General features: G+C 38.9%; 2 protein-coding genes across 2 annotated transcripts; both read right to left on the reverse strand.

The window, feature by feature from the left end:
* Nucleotides 1-53: 53 nt before the first annotated feature.
* On the reverse strand, nucleotides 54-2893 carry EAF01_000225 (uncharacterized protein; the record flags this gene model as incomplete). Its single annotated transcript, XM_038908475.1, has 3 exons — nucleotides 54-458; nucleotides 510-2555; nucleotides 2603-2893. 3 exons carry the CDS (start codon nucleotides 2891-2893, stop codon nucleotides 54-56), a joined length of 2742 nt encoding a protein of 913 aa, XP_038775381.1.
* An 896-nt stretch (nucleotides 2894-3789) lies between these two features.
* On the reverse strand, nucleotides 3790-7091 carry EAF01_000226 (uncharacterized protein). Its single transcript, XM_038908476.1, has 4 exons — nucleotides 6714-7091; nucleotides 6513-6645; nucleotides 4935-5640; nucleotides 3790-4850 (listed from the first exon to the last, which is right to left on the reverse strand). Exons 2-4 carry the CDS (start codon nucleotides 6628-6630, stop codon nucleotides 4298-4300), a joined length of 1377 nt encoding a protein of 458 aa, XP_038775382.1. The 5' UTR covers nucleotides 6631-6645; nucleotides 6714-7091; the 3' UTR covers nucleotides 3790-4297.
* Between the last annotated feature and the right edge of the window lie 12246 nt (nucleotides 7092-19337).

Genomic DNA, 19337 nt, shown 5'->3' on the forward strand with positions numbered 1-19337 from the left:
CTACCGCCTATGGCACCGCACCGCCACTAATTCACAGTCCTTCAGAAACATATCTATTTCTTCCCCTTCTTCCTCCACTCCTTCTCCCTCTCATAAGCCTTCGACTCCTTCCCTTCCTCGCCCTGAATCTCCGCAATAAGTCTCTTCATCTTCTTCTCATGGGCAGCATCCTTCTCCTTCTTCTGCCTCAAGCTCTCTCTAGCAATGAAATTGCTATCCTTGCGCAATTCACGCATAGCGCCCTTCCTCTCCTTCTTATGCTCCGCCTTCAACTTGGCAGTTTCAGCGCGCTCGCGATCGGGATCATAGTGCTTATCTGGATTGTAGGAGTCTTCGAATTTGGGTATGGAGGTTTTGATCGCGAGGGGTTTGTGGTGGTGGAGTTCGAGAGGGCGACGCGCAAGGTGCGCGAGTTGTAGCATGGTTTGGAATTTGGAGATGTGTTTACGGATGAGGGTCTGGGGGGTTAGTTAGTATTTAGATGTATGAATATCTGCTGGATGACTTACTTGAGTACTTTCTGGGAGCTTTGGCCTGCACGATTTACTTCCCAAATGTTTAAGGATCGCCAGAGCTGGTTCAAAGACTTCGGTGAAGGCTGATTTTTCAGTCCATAAATCGGCACTTGCGTTCAAAATTTTGATATTTGCCTCTAACAGAGCGACTTTCAAAGACTCTTCCTCGTCGGCCGAAAACTCCTGTGGGATACAGTCGTAAAATTCAATCTGTCTGTCTGATGCTGAGGCCTTTTCTATCCTCACGGAGCTCTTTGGCTCATGATATGGGAAGCTCCCTGGGATCTTGGCCAACTTGGTAGGCGCTAAAGCACACAAAGTATTCTCGATGAAGCCGGCTACCTCTGGAACGTATCTCTTCGATAATCGTTGATATTGTAAGCACAAAGTGCAAAGGTATGCTCCCGTGGCATAATTGGATAGACCCTGAGGAATCTTTTGACCAAGATAGCGTCCCATGGTCAAGATTGCAGGAGTGACTACTTGATGGAAATGATCTGAGGTTGGGAATATTGTTCCAATAGCCGTGAGAACTACGAGATCACCAGCCTTCAAAGCCAAAGCTCGTGATTGATTAATCTCGTCGAGATGTCGTCTGAAGGCATTCGCAATCTCAAGAGGGAAAGTTTTGGCGAGCGAATGAATGTGGCGGATAATATTTTCTAGTACGGAGAAAGGGGGTCGCTGAGCTCGGTTTGCGAGGTACGAGATATGAGAGACGAGAGAGACGGAGAAGCTTCCTAGCTTTACTTTGTTTTCCGAGTTGAGTTTAGGATGGTACAAGGCTCTGATACGTTGTACGACTGTTGGCAGATCCAATAGAGCGATACCTTTGGTAATCTCGAGAAGTTCTTCGTGCGATTGCGGACATGGAAAGGTGTACGCAAGGTCACCATTAACACCATTCTTGGCAGGTAGCTCCACCTCGGGGAGAGGGGCGTTTGCACCAGTCAAGAATTCCGGTCTTTTGGCCTCCTCTTCAGTAAGCAGCCCTTCAAGAAACTCATCGTCTTCGTTATTAGATTCTTCGTCCTCTCCATCAGATTCGCCCTCCGACTCGTCGATGTCTGAGCCACTCGCTACGAGATCATCATCTATCACGAAATCGTCCTCATCGTCGGCACCTAGTTCCGCAGCACTAGGTCGTGTTTTGATACCATCTCCCAGTCCATAATCTTCTTCCTCTTCCTCTTCCTCCTCGTTATCTGCCCCTCGTGCGCGGTTGTCTTCTTCGTCGTCACTCTCTTCTGCTACACCCTCCATACGACGCAATCTCTTCTCTTCTAATTCTCGCAGTCTTCTTGATTCCTTCTCCATCTTTTCGTCCTCGGTTTTCGATCTTTCGGTAGGTTGGGATCGTTTGTCTTGCGCCATCTGTCTCATTCGAATATCATATTCCTTTTCCAGCTTCGCTCGGTCGCCGCCGTTCATCAATGCTATCCGCTCCGGGTTCATGCCGGGGATATCCTCCGGCGCCGCAGCTGGTGGTGGTGGCGGTTTGTGAGCCATGCCACGAAGAAGTTCATGAATGTTCGACATGTCCTTGTCCAGTTCTTCTCGCAAGTCCTCATCATCGTCCTTGGCTGCTTGACGCTCATATTTGTGCATTTTAGATTTAGCGATAAGTTCCTTCATAACTTCCTGCTTCGATTTTTTTCGTTCTGGCAAAGCTGTTCCCTCCTCATCCTCATCTGACCCTTCGGAATTTGAGCCTCGGCGACGTTTTCGTGCTTGTCGCTCCTCGTCGGACTCGTGGTCGTCAGCGTCCGACAACTCCAAACCCTCCTCGTCGAAATCATCACGGATTACAGGACCATCCAAAGAGAGCGATTGTCCCATATGCGTAAGCTCGCCAGAAAATTCGTCGTCTTCAAGATCAAATGCGGAGCTATTCTTGTGGCCCCTCTGCTTCTCCTGTGTAAAACGTTCGAGCATTTTATCTTCGGGGGCCATTGAGGGGTCATTTTCTCCGAAACGCTTGTCTATTATACCTCCTACTCGGTTTCTGCTTTGCATTTCAACAAGTAAAGTTTTACGGCGCTGATAGAACATTAGCAGATGTCAAAAATCTTTTGGCACAAACTTACATTCTCTTCAGCAAGACCCCTCGCAACACCTGGCTTCTTGATACCCTTTGAGATCCTTCCACCAAGTGTTTTGTTACTTGTAACTTCGAATTTAGGCGCTTTAGCCTGCTTGATTTCGAACGGGTTGAATTGATCTCGAATTCCATTGAGCGCGACACTTCTCTTAATTTTCTTCTCCTTGTTTGCGCCATTCTGTGCGTTTTGTTTCTTTTGCTTCTTCGATTGCTGAGGACCAACAATTCCTTGCTCTCGGAGAGAGGCTTTCAGCCTCTTGAGCTGGGATGGCGGCATCTTGATGGGATTGCAGTGAGAGTCAAGAGCTCGTGGTAACTATTATTTCACTAATCGAACTTTTTTTCGACATGACTTTTTTTATCGCTTATCGTCAACTGCCTGTGGCTAGTGTTTGAAGTTCGATGTGGCTTGGCCGGCTAAACTATTGGTCCGACTCGGCTCTTATTTATCAACATCTGATAAAGCTGGGACACTGAAATAGCCATACTAATGAAAAACAAACAGAAGACCATGGGCTCAGGGAGTAGTATTACAATTTTATATGCAACATATTGTGGACTCAATGGCTGCTATTCTTATTCTAATTTCTTACAATCATCTAATATCCATTGAAATATCCAAACTCCAACCCGGAATCCGACCTATGACATCTCTATACAAAATAGCTGTGAAGTCAAATAAGCAGATAGACCCAATGTACCGTAGACCTGTTAGCATATTCAAAAGTACTCGATTGCTGAATTTCACAAAAGGTACCAAACGACGCCTGATTGTCAAATCGAGCTAAAGCATCGAGGAAGGACTAATAGAGACGCTCATGTACTATTTATATCATTCGTTGCGTAGAATATTTACTACAAGTTTGAAGCGATTTCGTAATCGGGGATTTCATCGGATCATGCTCAGAAGCAAGTGATGTACCAGGTGACTTCGCACTAGGACATTGTGATGAGAGTACCTAGTAGGCAGGCAGAAGTTCTTAGATCATGCACGAGATACATGAGAGATTCTCAGGCGTCTAATCTGAACCAGTGACCCACCCGCGTTATATCCACTGCTGGGTTTCGAGTTAGCATACGCTATTAGGTTATGAAGAAACATTTTGAAAAGATGCTCTTATTCGGGTAATCATTTAACACATTGAGATTCAAGAGTTGAGGTGCCCTATTTGTTCTGATGTGAAATTCATTGCCAAGTGAATGGTATGTCTAGATGACATACTAATAATCTAATATGCAAAGAAAGTGATGGTAACATAATACATATAAAACAAAAAATCCTTCATAAATCATAGTCTGTCTATATCCCGTAACCCATGCCCCGAAGTGTATGTGTGTACACAATGCTGGATATCTAAACATTGGGTATATAGATAAAAAGGGAGAGGCTCTGCCATCCCAGCTGTCGTTAGACAGAACGAATCGAATTAAAATGCTAAAAGAGCGTCAAGAAAAGAAATCCATCCCCTGCCATGAGACCAAGCCATCTAGTTTCATCCCATCTATCCTAATCCTTAAAAGAAAATCGTCGTAATGCGCCGTAAAAAATGGTGGTTGTAGGAAATGGAAAAGGTACCGGGTGCAATCAATCGTGAGCCACTTGCGGCGCTGGTGGCTTTGAAGTTTGAAAGCACGTTGAAATCGAAGATGTCACTACTCATCAACACCTGCAACTAGAACCCTAGAAACCTCCTACCCAAACATTGAAGTTGGTGAGACCGCCAATCACAGAACTCTCCGCCGTAATCTCAGTTCCACTCTCAGATTTGACCGTTTGCGAATTTCGGACAATAGAGAAGGTCACATTGCCAGTCTGTCCTGAAAACCCATGGCTCCAAGTGTTCAAGCCAGCTTTTCCAGGATAACTCGTCACTGGTGATTCGCCAATCTGCACGTGCACATCGGCAGCTGATTGCAATAATGCTGTGAAGAATACTTTGTCTTCACAGAGAGTATTGGGACTGTATTCTACCTGTCCTTGATTTGGATTGTTACCCAGTACACCTCCGGTTAAACCAGCTGCAGCGGGAGATGTGCGGTACCAGTATTGCATAGAGTCGGTAGTGGCATTAGATCTGATGCCTTTATACTGAGAGATGTAGTATGGCAAGAGAGTGAGAAGGTTAGAATGTGGCATGTTTTTGACGTATTTGAGGGAGTTTGCAGGCACCTCCTCGTCATGTAACAGAGGCGCTATGTATGAAGACTCTCCCCAATCGTTCCATGTTACAATTCTGTGGAATGAGTCAGTTTTCATGTTTTAAGGGGGGGCACTCAAGAGCAGGAAGCCCGTCAGAGGGGTGGATGAGAATACGTACTCGACGAATTGAGGCTGAACTTCGAGAACTTGTTGCCAGCGTTCGGACCAAAGATTGTCACCTCTCCACATCCATGCAATTGGGTTTGCATCGCTGTGGAAGAACCAAGGGGAGACACCCATCATGTAAGACTTGCTACCCAAAGTATTTTTCCAAGCAAGGTCGTTTGCAGTCGTCATGTTTACTGGTCCAGCTGGCCACATATCCCAACTAAAACCACCCTGAACATTGTTGAGTTGTGCGCTGAATCCATCAGGGCCCAGGCTCGTGTAATCGGGAACAAAGTAGATGGAACCAGCAGTACTTTGAACAGCGCTCCGGATGGGACCATTAGGAGTCCAATCTCCGGCGTTGTTCACTCCCTCAAAAGTGGATACAAAAATTTGTCCGTTGTACTTGAAGTATGCAGAACTTACCCCATATTTGTTGAGATATGATGCAACCGAGGACGAGCCTGTAGCCGGCCAGGGTCCGCTTCCACCAAGATAATCGAAAGAGAAGAATAGTTTGAAACTACTGCCGAGATTTGTAGCAGCATTGAAGGCATTTTCCACCTGTGTTGGGATGTTTGAGTCACCAGTGGCAATGTTGAGTGTAAAAGCGTCGATGCCTGCAGCCTGAGCAGTTTTTATATCGGTTGCCCAGTCGTCGGTGGTATGGTGAGCAGTATTGCCCATCACAACGTGTGCAAATACATACTTCTGGGCTGAAACCACAGAGGCAGTCAGCGTTGATGCCAAAAGAAGGAGTGAAAATCGCATGATGAAAGAATCTAATCGATTGAGAGATTGAAATCGACGGAGACTATCGAATCGGAAAGGAAACCAGTTCAACCGAAAGAGAAATTGAAAAATAAAGGAGTGTAGTAATTCTGAAGACAGAAAATTGAGGTTGAAGGAATGATAAGTAGAAATCTACATACAGCAGAGCACCAGGCTACAACTATATTGAAATTTGTATGAAAGGAAGAGAGACGTTGAGAAACTATTCTTTTCGGCGCAGCTGGCAGCCATCGCATCCTATTTCACTTAATTCAATGCGGGTACTACTCTGTACTCCTTTGTAGGACCTGCAGGATTTACGCCCGGGGTACCTTTTAATTGTTTGATGGTTAGAAATCATGACATGGGATATAGAAAGTTGAAACAAGGCGGCGACCTATGAAATCCTTCCATGGCAACTGATCTCCCCGCGGCTGTTTGTTCACTCAGGGGTAATTGTGTGATCTTGGACTCTGATTGGGTTTTGGCCATTCTGCAGGTCCATGCCAATCGTCCCGCGTTTCCAAACAAGGAAAAAAGTTTTGCTACCAGATCGCGGCTAGAGGCGTCTGATCTTTGGCTACTGTGGAGTCCAATGTGATAAGCTTTACAAGCGGTTGAAAAATGTACGGATGAACGATGACTTGATCTGCAATGCCCCTCCCCCCCCCCAAAAAAGGGAGAAGTTCAGATGAACAAAGGGTAGAGTTTGAGTGATACAAAATGAAACGAAACACAAAATCGTTGTGTGTGTACTCTCCAATATCTTATCCCGTACCAATCAAGGTATACGACTATAGTAGATTATATCACTTACCAGGTTGGACTAACTTTTCGTCGGATTTGGCTTCCTGTTCACTGCCACCATTATCCCTTCGACTTGAGTGATTTGTCATGAAGAGTTGACGGAAACAATTTCTTGATGATGGCGCCATTCTGCTTATTTATTTCTTTGCGGTCAGGGTCCATCTCTGTTTGAATGCACGAGTAAGCTTGGGAAAAGAAAGGCTTAAGATACCTGGTTGCGCGGTACAATTATCCCTCACGCAAATATATCGGTATGAGAGAAGGTGTACGGAGTAACTCTGTACACTCATCAATTGAATAGTTCAAGGACTTTCGGCGATTCGGGCAGCGTCAAGCCTTATCGTTGTAAGACAATTCAAAGTTTGGTTGTCAACGGACAGACACCTTGCACAACGATAGATAGCCAATATTCTGTTCTTTACCAAATTAGGTTAAATAGCTCTCAATACGAAACTACCGGACTCTGGCGGCTCGTTGCGTCCTTGGACCCCGTAGAAGACATCCTACCGCCAGAACAATCAGTTCTACCCAATCAACAATGTTCAATGTGCTCCAAGTAGTTCGACCTCACAGGTACAGCTAACTAGGGTAGATTAGCCGGCCAAGATTCAGCTCTTGGATTGGACAGCTGTGCTCCCTGAATATCAAGCATCCATCAGATAAGTTCACGATGCCTTGAGAATTTGTATTATTATTATTAGTATCAATCTGCGTTTATTATCTATCCTTCGACTTCGGGTAAAATTCGCGATTTTGGCATTAACACATGTTTGTGATCGTGGGAATTTCGGTCTCTTATGTATTGATCAATTAAGTAACTGTTCGACACTCAAATGTCATACTCAAGCTTTGCGATTACATTGAAGATGAGGTCTGCTAAGATGCAAATGATTAAGAGGAAAAGGCTTGGCATAGATCTGAAAAGTTTCGGACAAGCACTTGATTTTCATCGAACTAGTGCTCGGCAGTGCCTGCAGCAATGACTCGAGGTCACGGCGGCAACTTGGCGAATTATCATGACTTTATATTGGAATTCTGGGATCGACATTGATGTGCTCCGCTCGTCGATCTTATTATCTTATTATCACTATTGCTGCCTACAATGTAAAGCAATACAAAGTACTATCTCTCGTTGTTCCCTTCTAAAATCTACACTGAACAATTCTCAATCTTTCTCTGATTGGGACTAGATCTCTGTTTTGGTGGACTTGTGGGCTCCAAACTGTCTCTTGAATTAGAAATTTGCAAGCCACGAATTTCCATCCTATCTATCTAGCAGTCATGACGATCGATAATTTAGCTGATAGCTAGGACAGTTTGACCATCAAGATCTGAATTCGTGCAAGCTCGGTTACCAAGTCTTTATGCCGCCATCTGAAGCTATGCTCTCCCTAAATGCGCCCATAAGGGAGTAGGAGTTGCCTCCAAGCGCATGATCTTCGTTTTCTACAATTACCGTACCCGTGCTTTTGGACGCTCGCCATCCCCGAATTCGCGTACGAGAAGAGTAATAGCGACGACTCTGAAAATGGAAGGTGCTGAGCCTATTTCCGGCCGCGAAATTTCAAGACAATCGGGAGATTTGTAATGTAATGGGAGGATTTTGTAACTGGAAATTTCCGAACAATCTCGTAGCTTCCTTCGATTTCTGTAAGCAGGCCTCCATGTTCTATACATCTTTCTATCCACTGGTAGTGACTGATGATTATTCATATCTGTTCTACTTCCAGTATTGGTGTCAATATAAATATCTCAATCTGACATCCCAGCTCCACGCCCCAAAAACGTACCCTTACGATGATCAAACTCGCTAATGCCTTACTCACCGTGAATCATCAACACACATGTAAGCATTGCATCCTACAAACAATAATCCTCATTATAATTTACCAAACTACCGAGGCCGATTTGGTTGATATGGCCAAAACCCTAAAAATAGATTTCTGTTTAATAAAAAAGTGTATTTAATATTTAAAAATGTATGAATAAAAATCAATATCACTTATCATTATATTACTTTTATAATTCAATACTCTTTTTCCTTTTTATACTTTAAAAATATTAATATATTTATAATATTTATAATATTAAATAATCTTTTTTTTAAATTCAATATTTAAATTGAAATTATAATTATTAATAGATACTTTAATATTTAAAGATTTAATTAAAAGTTTCAAAATTAACTATAATAATTTTATATTTAAAAATAAAATAATTATATGTGATTTTATTCTATTATTTAATAATAAAGAAACAAAAGAGCTTTTAAATTAATAATTATAATATATTTATAAAATATATTAGAAATATATATTTATTATTTAAATTTTATTAAAAGAATAATATGAATAAGATTAATGTTAATTTAATATTCTAAAAGATAATATGAAATTAAATTATATTTAAGAATATAATAAAAGATTATTAAATATTTATTTTTAAATAAAAAAGAAGTTTATTTTATAATATAATATTTATTTTTTAAAAATTATAAAATATATTTATATTAATATTTTATATTTATTTTAAAAATATATTATTTAATATACTTTAAATTATAAATTCTAAAAATATTTATAAATATATAAAATAATTTTAATTTATTTATAGAAAATATTAAATTTTTAAATCAAATAATATTTAATTAATTAATAAATTAGTTTTTATTAAAATCGAAATTTATATAGATACTAATATATATTACTAATTTATATATATATTAAAATATATTTTTTGATATATATATTATGACGATTGCATCATTTAGAATACTAAGGTAAAGAGCTGAAAGAGCTCTTGAGAGGGAAGTGGTAATATACAGGATTGTGGATCACGTGGGTCCCTAAGCGATCCACTAATATGACAGGATCGTCACATATATAATATATAAAAAAGATAAAGTTCTTATTATATTATATAAAAGCTATTTGTTACAACGGATTAGTAACAGGCTGTAGAATCACCAACGTATAGGCTATAATGGTACTATAAGCCTCGGTGATTCAGCTGCAGTATACCGGGGGACGCTAGGCACCCAGGAGAGCCTCAGGCACGTATATAGTATTAGTCATAGGATACCCTAGAAACATAGGACATAGTTCCCAGGACAATAGGTCCTAGGAAAGACAGAACACAGTAAGCAAGAAGGCTTCACTAGGATTAGTAATGTCCCAGGGGATTAGCCCCAGGACAAAAGAATAAGCTAGGACACCAAGAGTCACGGGATTAGTGTCCCGTGATGGACAGCTCAGGAACGACAGCGCTCCAGGAGCGCCCGGCTGTCCCAGCTGTCCAAGTAGGACGAAGATCTATATAAGGGAATGGGTTTCATTACAATGTAGAGCTTCGTGCTCAAGATCAATCATTAGTTTCATACTATAGTTACGAGAATTGCAACCAGTTACAACCTTATTGAATTCCTACTTGAAGTCTAGTCTAAACCACCTCGAGAGATCTCTAGACACTTCCACGTGACCCTAGAGGCAGCTCCCGTAACACTATTTATATATATTTAGATATTCTAATATATTAATATTAGTATATTATTTCTAATTTATTATATAAATATATATAAGTATTTTATTAATAAATATTTAAAATTAATTATATATTAATATTTAATATAATACTTTAAAAATAATATAATATTAAGGTTTTTTAAAGTAAATAAAGAAATAAATTTCTTTTTTATAATTAAAGCTTATTTTATTTTATTTTTATAAAGTTATTAAAAATAGAAAAGAAATTAAAAATTATTAGAAATTTAGAAACAATATTAGAAATTAATATATCAAGAAAATATATTAAGAATTAATAATAAAAGATTTTTTAAACACTTATTATTATATTAATGAAAAATATATTTCCTTATTTCTTATTTTATTTTATAAAAATAATTGAAAAACTTTCTTGATTTATTATATCTAATCTAATTTTTTTAAAAAAAAATTCTATATAATTAATTACTAATATTATTTAAAATTATTTTAAAAAATTATTAAAGAATAAATAATTTTATAAAAATAAATATTAAAATTAGATTATAATTCTTATTATTATATTATTAAGCTTTTTATATTATATTAATATTAAATCTTATATTAAATCTTATATTAAATCTTTTTTTAAAAAACTTTAGATAATTTATATGGTAGTAAATTCATAATCGATTCGGTCTATATAGCTATGCTAAGACTATATAATATGTTTGTATATGGTTCTAATTGAATAAGATAGATGGGAAAAGGAAATAAAAACTTATTTCTTTTTGAACTTTCTTATTAAAATCTATGAGCAACCTTCTAAGTAATCCTTTTAAATCTTTTAAATTGTTTATATTATAAATCTATTATATTTAAAAACCTTTTCTTTATTAAATTCCTTAATATATTTATAAAAACCCTATACTTTCTATTTTGTTATAATAATTCTCTTCTTTTTATTCAACTCCTTTTAAAATATTATAAAAATTATAATTAATTATAATGTCGTATTCTTTTTAAAGAGTTATCTTTATTCTCTAGTACTTCAAGTCTTTTAAGAATCTTATTATAATCTTTAATTTATTATTTATAAATCTTATATTCATCTTCTTTTATAATATATTAATAATATATAATTTCTTTTTAAAGCCTAATATCTCCTATTCTCTTTTCTTCTACTGAATTACTCTATCGATATAGAATATAATATATTAGAGTCTATCAAATTATTTTATTAATATAAAGAACAAGACTATATTATAGAGCTAAATGATTAAATAAGATCGAAATAATAGATGTAATAATATTAGAATGTTATTGTTTTAGTGATATATACTTTATATTAAAGAATCACTACTTTTTTAATTATAATTAGTAATGTATTATTTACTATATAAGGTAATATCGAAATCAATATTTTGTAATAATGTCATATATTGATATAAAATGCTGTACATTTGAATTAATATATTATAAATATTTTTCAAAAGGTTTAGCTTTTTTCTTTATTATATAGAATAGTTATAAGTATATTGATAGAATATCAAATATTATATTGATATATCTCTTATAAGATATTTCTTGAAAAAAAACAGGATCTTTTGAAGAGTTTTCACTTTTTATTTTTTTATACTCAAAAACCTTCTTCTTTATAATTGAAACCTCTTTATAAAGTTTTTAAGTACTAAAAAACTCAGATTATTATAGGAATTTATAATTTAACCTTTTCTATTAATTATATTCAATATAATAAGTTTATTATTAATGATATTAATATTAATAATTCTAATATAAATATACTGAATCCTTCTCCTCAATATCAATATGTTACGATGGTCTGCCACAATAGACGTCACGTGACCCCGACGCTTAGGTAACCGGATCAGAGGGATCATTAGTGATCCAGTTGATCGGATCAGAGGGATCATTTGTGATCCGACTGAGCACAGAGAACGAAGGTCTATATAAAGGAATGGGTTTCATTACAGTGTAGAGCTTCGTGCTCAAGAACAATCATTAGTTTCATTACTATAGTTACGAGAATTGCAACCAGTTACAACCTTATTGAATTCCTACTTGAAGTCTAGTCTAAACCACCTCGAGAGATCTCTAGACACTTCCACGTGACCCTAGAGGCAGCTCCCGTAACACAATAACAATATCTCCTCAATCTAAATAAGTATTAATTCAGCGATTTTAAGAGGGAATAAAGGGTAATATTCTGATTCGAATATAGTAAAGTGTTACGACGGTATTCAACATACCGTGTCACATGGCCAAACGGTCATGTGATGGACCTAGAGGATCTAGGGGATCGAAGAATAAATGTTTAGATCTATAAGATCTAAAGGATCCAAGTAGAACAAAGTCTTATAGTTCTACAAAGAATGAAGGTCTATATAAGGAATAGAGTTTCTTTATATATAAAGCTTTGTACTCAAGAACAATTATTAGTTTTATTATTATAATTACAAGAATTGTAATCAATTGTTACGGGAGCTGCCTCTAGGGTCACGTGGAAGTGGCTAGAGATCTCTCGAGGTGGTTTAGACTAGACTTCAAGTAGGAATTCAATAAGGTTGGTAACTGGTTGCAATTCTCGTAACTATAGTAATGAAACTAATGATTGTTCTTGAGCACGAAGCTCTACATTGTAATGAAACCCATTCCCTTATATAGACCTTCGTTCTCTGTTGTCCCACTGCTTCCCACTGTGTCCCACTGGGCCTTACTCAGTGAGACTCAGTGGGACACCTTGGTCAGGTGATATTCAATTAATCTAGTCATGTGACGACCTCAGTCGTAACACTATCCCCTTCTTAGCCTAGCGCTTGCCCCAAGCGTTCATAAAGTGAGCTTCCCCGCCTAGAAGTTCGCTTTCTCTAATGCTTTTGCTTTCTCATTATGCCAGCCATTCGTTCTGAAAAATCTGCTATCAGTCGAAAAAACATTTATTTTCGTTCCAAAGAAAAAGGAATCATTATGCCGTTTAGGTGTAGTCGTTGTGTTGATAAAAATCTGGAATGTAGGGTTCTTCCTAATAGTTCTCGTTGTGGTGAATGCGCCAAAAGCGTAGGAAGTGGTGACTGTAATGTTTATGGTCATTCTGCTGGTAACTGGATTCGCGTGGAGCGTGAAGAGGCTCGTCTTGAAGCGGAGGAAGAAGCTGCTGCAAAACTGGAGCAAGAAGCTTTTGCTCGTCGAATGAGAATTCGTAGGCAACAAAAGATTCTTCGTGAAAAGGCGGGCAAGATGTTGCAACATGACTTGCATACCATCGAGGCCCTTGAGGAATTTGAAGCCGAGGAACAACGATTGGAAAATGAGCGTATTGAGAAGGAAAAGGAGTTGGCGTCTGTCTCTGCTGCTGGCCCTAGCGACGGTTCCTTTGTTTTCGATTCTTCTTCTTTGGACCCTTCGATCCTGGCTTCAATGGATTCTCCTTCCTTCTGGGCAAATCCGGATATTGCTGGTGGAACGCCTCCAACTTCTCAGGGCAGTTGAGGTTTGTTCTTGGTTCCCATGAATTTTCGGTGTGTGGATAATCTAACCATTTGATTAAATATTTGATTGTGCCTCTGACGTATTTACAATCTAGTATTGTTTCGACATCGTATATGGCGTTCGGGTTGACTGGTTCGATTTCCGTTAATGGCGCATTCGGCGCTCCTGGTGGTGCTGGTTCGTGCAAGGATATGTGGAATACTGGGTGGATGTTCATCGTGTCTGGTAGTTTTAACCGATAATTAACGGTTCCTATTACCTTATCAATCTTGAATAGTCCTAGTTTCCTGTGATCGAGTTTATTGCTTGGTCTCTTGGTTTCGATGTTTCGTCGTAGCAGATAAACTTTATCCCCCTCTTTAAGCGTAGGTTCTATACTACGTTTCGTATTGTAGTGCGCTGCTGTTCTGAAAGATATGAATCTTAGATCAAGAGCAAGCTGCTCTTGTAAATCCTTTAATTGTTCGACTTGTATTATTGCTGATTCGGCATTAACTTCCTATGGTATCGGTGTTTGGTATGCTTTAGGATTAAACCCAAAGTTCGCGCGTGCTGGTGTAATCTTTGTGGTTTCCGTTTCCGATGTGTTATATGCGAATTGTGCCATAGGTAATAGCTCTACCCAATTGTCCTGTCGATAATTTATGTAGCATCTAAGATATGCTTCCATTGTCTGATTGGTCCTCTCTGTTTGACCATCTGTTTGTGGGTGGAAAGATGTCGATAGCTTTCTCTTGATACCCATAAGTGCTAGCAAGGTAGTCCAGAATTTCGAGGTAAAGAGCTTGTCTCGATCCGAGATTATCTCATCTGGTACTCCGTGTATGCTTACTATGATCCTAAGGAACACATATGCTAGTTGCTCAGCATCCCATGTTTCCTTGAATGGTATCATATATGCAAATTTCGTTAGCCTGTCTACTATATTGAGTATCGCATCGTACTCAATTCCTGTAGTAGGATCTTTTGAGAGTGGTAGTTTGACCACAAAGTCCCATGTAATGGACTTCCATGGCTGAGAAGGCATGTCTGGGGTCTGGAGCTGACCATACGGAGCGTGTCTAGAGGACTTATTCCGTATGCAGGTATCGCAATTTCCAACAACTTCTTTAACTATCGTTCTCATTCGTGGGAAGTAACTGATTTCCTGTAATCTTGCGAATGTTCTCGCAATTCCCTGATGTCCATGTGCCGGCAACCCGTGTTGTTCCGTCACGAATTCCTTAGTCATTCGACTAGGAATGTATACTTTTCCGTGGAAGTATATGATCTCGTTTTCTATCGTGAATCCTGGTTCTATTGTCTTGCGTATGCGTATAGCTGTAGCATCCTTGTCGTAATGTGATTGGATTTGACTCCTGAGATGGTTGTCTTCCAATATATGAGTAGCTGCAAGCTGTGGTGCATTGTAAACCAGTGATTCGCCTTCTTTCTTGAATATAGCGTACGATTCGTACGACTTATTTTCTTGATATTCTGGTTTTCGGCTAAGAGCGTCAGCTCTAGCGTTTTCTGATCCTTTGACATATGAAATCTTAAAATTGTAGTTGGCCATGGTTTCCGACCATCTGACCTGTCGTCTGTTTAACTGCTTCGTTGTGGTGAAGTAAACCAAGTTCTTATGATCCGTATACACCTGTACTGTGTATTTTGATCCTTCCAAATATACTCGCCATTCTCTAAATGCGTCGACTATCGCCAGTAATTCTTTGTCATATATTTCGTAGTTCAATTCGGCTGGTGATAGCTTTCGAGAGTAGAATGCGATTGGTTGCTATTTCTCATTTTGACCTGGTTGGCTCAACACTGCGCCTATAGCAAAATCTGAGGAGTCCGTTTCCACTATGATTTGCTTATCAGGATCGAATGTCAACAGTATTGGCTCCTCGGCCACTGCCTGTTTGAGCGTTTCGAAGGACTCCTGCGCCTTGGCGGTCCATTCAAAGCTTCCTTGATCTTTTCTGGTTAACGTGGTCAAGGGTGTAGTAATCCCTGAATAACCCTTGATAAATCTTCGATAGAAGTTGACAAATCCCAAAAATGATTGCACTTCCTTAATCGTGGTTGGCTGCTTCCATTCAAGCACTGCCTTGACCTTATCTTTGCTCATCTTGAGCCCTTGGCTTGACACAGTGAATCCTAGGAACTCTGTTTCCGTAACGTGGAATTCACATTTGCTTGATTTACATAGCAAATCGGCTTTGGCTAAACTTTCAAGAATGTTGCTGACATCTTTGATGTGTTAAACCTCGTTGTTTGAATATATTAGGATATCGTCCAAGTAGCATATACAACAGGTGTCCAAGTATTGTGACAGCACATTGTTCATAAGTCTCATGAAAGTAGCTGGTGCGTTAGTTAGCCCGAATGGCATAACTTGATATTCGTATAGCCCGTATCTTGTCTTAAAAGCGGTTTTCCATTCCTCGCCTTTCTTCATTCTAATCAAGTGGTACCCGTTTCGTAGGTCCATCTTGGTAAATATTGTCGCTCCGCCTAATCGATCTCTTAATTCCGTAGCTAATGGAAGTGGATATCGATCTTTCTTTGTAAGCGTGTTGAGCTTTCTGTAGTCCACAACTAGTCTCTTAGTACCATCTTTCTTGGGTACCCACATAGTTGGGCTTGCCACTTAGGACGTGGATTCCCTGATCCATCCCTTGGCCAAATTGTCATCGATATATTCCCTAAGCGTCTTCAACTCATCGACTGACATTGAATAAATTGGGGTGTACACAGGCATCTTGCCTTCCTCCAATATTATCTTATGATCCCATGGCTTATGTTCTGACAAAGCCTTATGGATCCCTGGTTCCTTGAACACATGTTCGTATTTCTTGTACTGTTCTGGTATCATAGGCTCTTCTGCCTTAATTGCGATTTCCTGCCGTGTCGTTGGCTTCTGCATTTGTAGAGGAGGTGTACTGGCCTTCGCTCTTAATGGAGGACCCTGGACTGGGTGTCCTACGTCGCCGGTGTTGTTCGCGTTCAACTCTCCTGGGCGCGTGTTACGTCTCGCAAACGCCTTGAACGTGTCGTCATGACCGTCCTTGCACTGATCAAATGTCACTGTTCCTTGTGACCAATCTATTCTGGGATTATGTGCCTTCAACCATGGCATTCCTAAGATGATCTGTTGTTGGCCCAATGGCACAACGTCAAGCTGTATAACCTCCGAATGTTGGGTCATATTCATTCGTACTGGTCGTGTCTCCTGTGAAACGTTCCCGTCAGATCCTGCTAGCTGTCCGTCAACTAGCTGCAATTGGTAGGGGTTTTGTTTCTTCTGGAGTGGGACTCCCAAGTACTTTGCAGCTTCTGGTGCAATAAAATTTCCTGTAGCCCCTGAATCTATCATGGCTTGCTGTATTTGTCCGTTTATTTTGACTTTGCAGTATATCTGTCCTGCTTGTCCTGCAGCATTCAATTGCTGGGTAACTTGTTTTTTGTCTGTTTCATTGGATTGTTGGTTCCTTGTCTTTCTTTTCTTGGGGAACCATCCGGTTGCTTCTTTATCTGATCGATGGATTCCGCAGAATTCATCATAGCAAGCAGTCCAGCTCATCATCGCGTGATCTGCTGATATCTCTTCCTTAATACATTCTTCCGTTGCAGAAGGTGATGGGGTTCGGTAGTACTCTTGTTCCCACAAGTCTACTGCATTCATACCCTCTTGGTTTCGTGGTAACTCGTCCAATAATTTCCGGAATTCTTCACTGGTGAAGGTCTCAGTTTCTTCGGTCTTAGCTGGATGTTCCTGGGATACAAAGGTAGCGTTAAGTTGGCTTTTGCCGAACTTGGGTTTGAAGTTGCCTTTCTTTCCTCCTGTCTTCTTGCTTCGGCAATCCGCTGCCCGGTGCCCTGTTTTTCCACATTCAAAGCATAAGTTGTGTTCCCGCCTTCGTTCCTTTTCTGGATCATCATTCCCCTTCTTGTAGTGCGTGGCGTCTAGTTCCATAGGGTCCCCGTAACTCTGTGTACTGTAACGTGGTCTGCCCTCATTCTTGTGGTAGCGCCCTTGCCTATGATTTGTCTGAGGCTTGTATGATCGTTGGGTTTGTTTGTACCTGTATAGACGGTCATCGGCATCGATGGAGCTTTTGATTAGTCCGTTCAAGTCATCGTCCTCCCCTTCCCTATCAAGTTCCAAACGTACTTCTGGTTTGAGTCCTTTACGGTAATGACTCATGATGGCGACCTCGTCCCAATTAGTTGTCCCCGCATATCTTCGGAACTCCGTAGCATACTTCAATGCCGATCCTGTCTGTTTGAGGTTGAAGATCTTCTCTTCCGCTACCTCTAACTCATTGGAGTTTCCGAAGATCCTACGGATTTCTGTCTTGAATCCTTCGAAACTGTCGAAGATGGTTCTTGTGGGTTGCATGCATTCCCTGTCGTCATGCTCGAAATAGTCGCGCAGGTATGGCTGAATCCATTTGCCTGCCTCGCCTCTGAGGTATGACACGGCCCAAATACTCTTAGATTCCTTTTCGATGAACTTGTCTTGGTTGAATCTAAAATAGATTTCGAGTTGTAATAGGAAGGTGTCGAGTTCCTGTCAACTTCCTTAGTACTTGTCTGGTAAGGCAATCTTGAGTGTTTCGTTGATGGTGATCTCCTTGGGAGCATCAGTCATTTCGACATCATCGAAGTTGCTTGCTGGGGCCGGTTGGCTTCTGGAAGAACTGTTGGCTGCCATACTGGCGGTTGGTATTGAATCGGTACTTGAAGCAGAAAGGGTGCTCAAAGTGTTACGGGAGCTGCCTCTAGGGTCACGTGGAAATGGCTAGAGATCTCTCGAGGTGGTTTAGACTAGACTTCAAGTAGGAATTCAATAAGGTTGGTAACTGGTTGCAATTCTCGTAACTATAGTAATGAAACTAATAATTGTTCTTGAGCACGAAGCTCTATATTGTAATGAAACCCATTCCCTTATATAGACCTTCATTCTCTGTTGTCCCACTGCTTCCCACTGTGTCCCACTGGGCCTTACTCAGTGAGACTCAGTGGGACACCTTGGTCAGGTGATATTCAATTAATCTAGTCATGTGACGACCTCAGTCGTAACATCAATTACAACCTTATTGAATTCCTATTTGAAAATTAAACTAAACCACCTCAAGAGAACTCTAGACACTTCCACATGACCCTAGAGGCAGCTCCTATAACATAAAGATTAATAGGTTTTTCTAAGAAAATCTTTTCTTAGTTTTTTCGTATTTATAATTTATATATATAAAATAATAATTTAGTCAATAAAATATTAATAAATATTATATAAAAAAATTAATATATTAATTTTTATTAACTTTTAATAATTCAAAGAATATAGACTTTAATAAATTATATAAATATTTTGAATTTAATATATTAAAGATTAATAAAATTAAATATTATTTTATTATATTGATTATATAATTTAATATTATCAATTTTCTTTAAATTAAATAAAAGATTTTTGATTAAAAAGTAAATTGATTCAATTATTTGTTTATATTAAATATATTTATTTATTATAAGATTAAATATATTAAGATAATTTTATAAGCTTTATATAATCGATAAAAAATAAGCTTTATTATTCAAATAACTTTTATAATTTAATAATATTATTATAGCTATTATATTATTTAAAAAATTAAAGATATATTATATATAGTTTTTATAATGATATATAATGAGATTACGTTTTATATAATATAAGTATTTTTTCTAAGTTTTCTATAACCACACCATACAAATTTTAGAAAATTTTTTGCTTCAAACAGAAATCTATTTTTAGGGTTTTGATTATATCGACCAAATCGGCCTCGGTACAAACACATGGCCTTCCTTCCCGGCTCTCA

This window comes from Botrytis porri (assembly GCF_014898465.1).
Source record: "Botrytis porri strain MUCL 3234 chromosome Unknown BPOR_001, whole genome shotgun sequence".
NCBI classification, from domain to species: domain Eukaryota; kingdom Fungi; phylum Ascomycota; class Leotiomycetes; order Helotiales; family Sclerotiniaceae; genus Botrytis; species Botrytis porri.

Coding starts and splice junctions, on each gene's coding strand:
- EAF01_000226 (XM_038908476.1), bottom strand. CDS start 6,630: ATGGCGCCATCATCAAGAAATTGTTTCCGTCAACTCTTCATGACAAAT. Junction 5,641..6,512: donor CGAAAAGTTAGTCCAACCTG/GTAAGTGATATA, acceptor CTGTGGTTTCAG/CCCAGAAGTATGTATTTGCA. Junction 4,851..4,934: donor GTTCAGCCTCAATTCGTCGA/GTACGTATTCTC, acceptor CTCATTCCACAG/AATTGTAACATGGAACGATT.